General features: G+C 37.7%; 1 protein-coding gene across 1 annotated transcript; it reads left to right on the top strand.

Annotated features, from left to right (window-relative positions):
• The first annotated feature begins 270 nt into the window (after window positions 1–270).
• LOC116130789 (LEAF RUST 10 DISEASE-RESISTANCE LOCUS RECEPTOR-LIKE PROTEIN KINASE-like 2.7) lies at window positions 271–3,077 on the top strand. The gene is made up of 2 exons (XM_031416477.1): window positions 271–1,217; window positions 2,710–3,077. Exons 1-2 carry the CDS (start codon window positions 383–385, stop codon window positions 3,075–3,077), a joined length of 1,203 nt encoding a protein of 400 aa, XP_031272337.1. The 5' UTR covers window positions 271–382.
• Window positions 3,078–3,345: the final 268 nt, after the last annotated feature.

The raw sequence follows: 3,345 nt of genomic DNA, 5'->3' as shown, positions 1-3,345 counted from the left end.
CCATCAATATTGTTTTTGGCTTCTGATGCTCTATTAAAACGAAACTGGACTTGATGTATACAAGTCCAGCATTGTTGTATATTATACAATGTGGGCGGGTTTGGACATAGAATTCAGTGAGATACAATCTGTATTGGGTCGTTATTGATAAGTTGGTTATATTTATTTTCGAAGGAGACTCATATCGTAGTTGGACTAGTCTCTGCAAATCAAAACCAAACATGGTTGGAAAAAAAGGAAGTACGTGAAGATAAAGTCATCAAGTCAACTATACACCCAAAATTTCAAAGTCTTTCTATTGCTTTCCTTTTATCTTCCAAAGATGTGATGTAACTCTTAGTTTCTTCTATATTTTCTTGGTATCAATGGATTCAGTTCCCTCATGATTCATTCTCCCCAGGCCTTACTCCTACCAGAAATGACGAGTTTCCAACTTTTCTCCTCTTCGCCTTTTCTTTGTGATCTAGGCTTTCTAATACTAGTTCTTGTCAATATTCAGTTATCTTTAAGCAATCCTGATTTTTTATTTGAAGATTGTAGACGTCAATTCACGTGCGGGAGCATCGAAGTTGGTTATCCTTTCTGGGGAGGCGAAGGCACACAATACGGTCGCCCAGGGTTTTGTGGCCACAAGGACCTGGAGCTTCATTGTAAGGATGATACGACATTCATTATGATCAAACGCGTTGAATATCGTGTTTTGCATATCTCTGAGTCAGCGAAAGTTCTAAAGATTGCGAGACAGGACTACTTGAGCGGCAACTGTCCATCTGATGAATTGGTTAACACCACCTTTGAGTCGACACTTTTTGAATATTCTCCTCGGTATGAGAAATTCACATTACGTTATGGTGTCCCTCGTGGTCAAATATTTTGCTCCATAGAGGAGATGGAGAAGAACTTCAATTATACGGATGGTTTAATATCAACACTCGGATCTGGTTTTATGAATTTTAGTGTCACTGTTCCGGTTCTTAAAACTTTCCTTGAAAAAGCAAATCGAAGTCTATCAGTTGTGGAAGAAGCCCTGAAACAAGGATTTGAAGTGGAATGGAAAGTGAATGACATGGCATTCTGTGATAAGTGCAATCAATCCAGTGGAAGTTGTGGTTATGATAATATCTGGAATCAAACAACTTGCTATTGCCCCCCCTTTCAAGAAGCATGTCCAACCTCGCCTATAGGACTACCCCCAAAAGGTCCTCCGGATACTTCAGGTAAGTGCCTCAATTTTTAGGGCAGTGCTAATTACTATACCAAAATGAGTTCTAATTAATTTACACAAATTAAAGGAACATTATTATTATTATCATTATTTTAGAGTCAAACTTCTAATCATACGCAGCTCAAGCCACAGACCCTAAACTTTGGTTTTAATAAGGGTCAAGGTCATGCATCAACTTTCACACACAATCAAAAGAGCACCCATTTTAATAGTATTCCTATCATAGCAGATACTCATGCCTTAGACTCAGCAAATAAGATTCCCTGATATCAGAATTAAGCATTATAGATGGTAAAGCGAAGCATTTTTGTTGTTTAGTCAATAAAAAGCTCTTTAACAACCACTAACCACTAACCTCTAACTATAAACTTCATGTTCAACCGAGGCTAATCCACGAATATTGCAAAGGAAATCCCAAAGGATTTTTGCCCCAGCAGCACGTTATGCTGTGTATGAACGAAGAAAATAACATATTCACCTTGTAGGTCCAGTTGAATATATTTTTTAGAAATTTTACTGAATTCTGGCGACATATTGCGCTCTTTTTGTGTTTGGTTTGACAGTGGATAGTCTTTATTCTCTGCATATCAGCCTGTACAGTAAAGCTTGGAAATTGTTGTCTGGTGGGGCAACCTCAAACAATACTTATTAACAACTTGAGTCTCCTTATGCTTTTAGGAGTTTGGTCTTGATTATTAACGTGTATTGATTTATACTCAAGTCTAGGTTCATATGACTTTAATTTGTGCTTTGCTTTTTTTCTTCAACAAGACTTATTTAGTCCGTGTTACACATATTAGTTGTTTTTTTCCTCTAAAATAACGAGTAAAGGACTGAAGGAGGAAACTTCAACCACTTGTGAACACGCAATAGCCAAGACTATACACGTTTTCATTACTTTTTCATGAACAATTTTTTTCACCTCTACTGTAATTTCACCCCGCACATATTGTAACATTAAACATGTTTTGTATACTGCCATCATATTTTTTTGGCTTCTGATGCTCTGTTAAAACGAAACTGGACTTGATGTATACAAGTCCATATGTTATCAAAATATTATACAAGGTGGGCGGTTTGGATATAGAATTTGTGAGATACAATTTATTATACAATCTGTCTTGGGTCGTTGTTCATAAGTTGGTTATATTTTATTCTGGAAGGGACTCATATCGTAGTTGGACTAGTCTCTGCAATCAAACGCAAACATGGTTGGAAAAAATGCAGTACGTGAAGAAAAGTCATCAAGAATCACTATGCACCCAAAATTTCCAAGTCTTTCTATTGCTTTCCTTTTATCTTCCAAAGATGTGATGTTACTCTTAGTTTCTTCTATATTTTCTTGGCATCAATGGATTCAGTTCCCTCATGATTCATTCTCCCTAGGCCTAATCCCACCAGAAATGACGAGTTTCAAACTTTTCTCCTCGTCGCCTTTTCTTTGTGCTCTAGGCTTTCTAATACTAGTTCTTGTCAATATTCAGTTATCTTTAAGCAACCTGGTTCATTTGAAATTGTAGACTTCAATTCACGTGCGGGAACATCACAGCTGGTTATCCTTTCTGGGGAGTCAGGCACACAATACGGTCGCCCAGAGTTATGTGGCCATGTCTGGAGCTTTATTGTAAGGAGTTACGACATTCATTATGATCAATCATGTAGAATATTGTTTTTAATATCTCTGAGTCAGCGAAAGTTTAAACATTGCGAGACAGGACTACTTGACGGGATCTGTCCATATGATGGATTGGTTAACACCACCTTTGAGTCGACACTTTTTGAATATTCCTCTCGTATGAGAAATTCACATTACTTTATGGTGTCCCTCGCGGTCAATATTTTTGCTCCATAGAGAGATGAGAAGAACTCAATTATCGGATGGTTTAATATCGACACTCGGATCTGGTTTTATGAATTTAGTGTCACTGTTCCGGTTCTTAAAACTTTCCTTGAAGAAGCAAATCGAAGTCATCAGTTGTGGAAGAAGCCCTGAAACAAGATTTGAAGTGAAGTGAGGTGAATGGCATGGAAAACTGTTCTAAGGCATTCAATCCCATGGAATTGTGGTCCTGGACCTCCTGGTCTCTGGAATCAACCAATTTGCTATTGCCACCTCAATC

This window comes from Pistacia vera, unplaced genomic scaffold (genome assembly GCF_008641045.1).
Source record: "Pistacia vera cultivar Batoury unplaced genomic scaffold, PisVer_v2 Contig225, whole genome shotgun sequence".
NCBI lineage: Eukaryota > Viridiplantae > Streptophyta > Magnoliopsida > Sapindales > Anacardiaceae > Pistacia > Pistacia vera.
The sequence above is the reverse complement of the archived record's forward strand: the minus strand, read 5'-3'. Positions and strand labels throughout refer to the sequence as shown.

Coding starts and splice junctions, on each gene's coding strand:
- LOC116130789 (XM_031416477.1), top strand. CDS start 383: ATGATTCATTCTCCCCAGGCCTTACTCCTACCAGAAATGACGAGTTTC. Junction 1,218..2,709: donor AGGTCCTCCGGATACTTCAG/GTAAGTGCCTCA, acceptor GTCAATATTCAG/TTATCTTTAAGCAACCTGGT.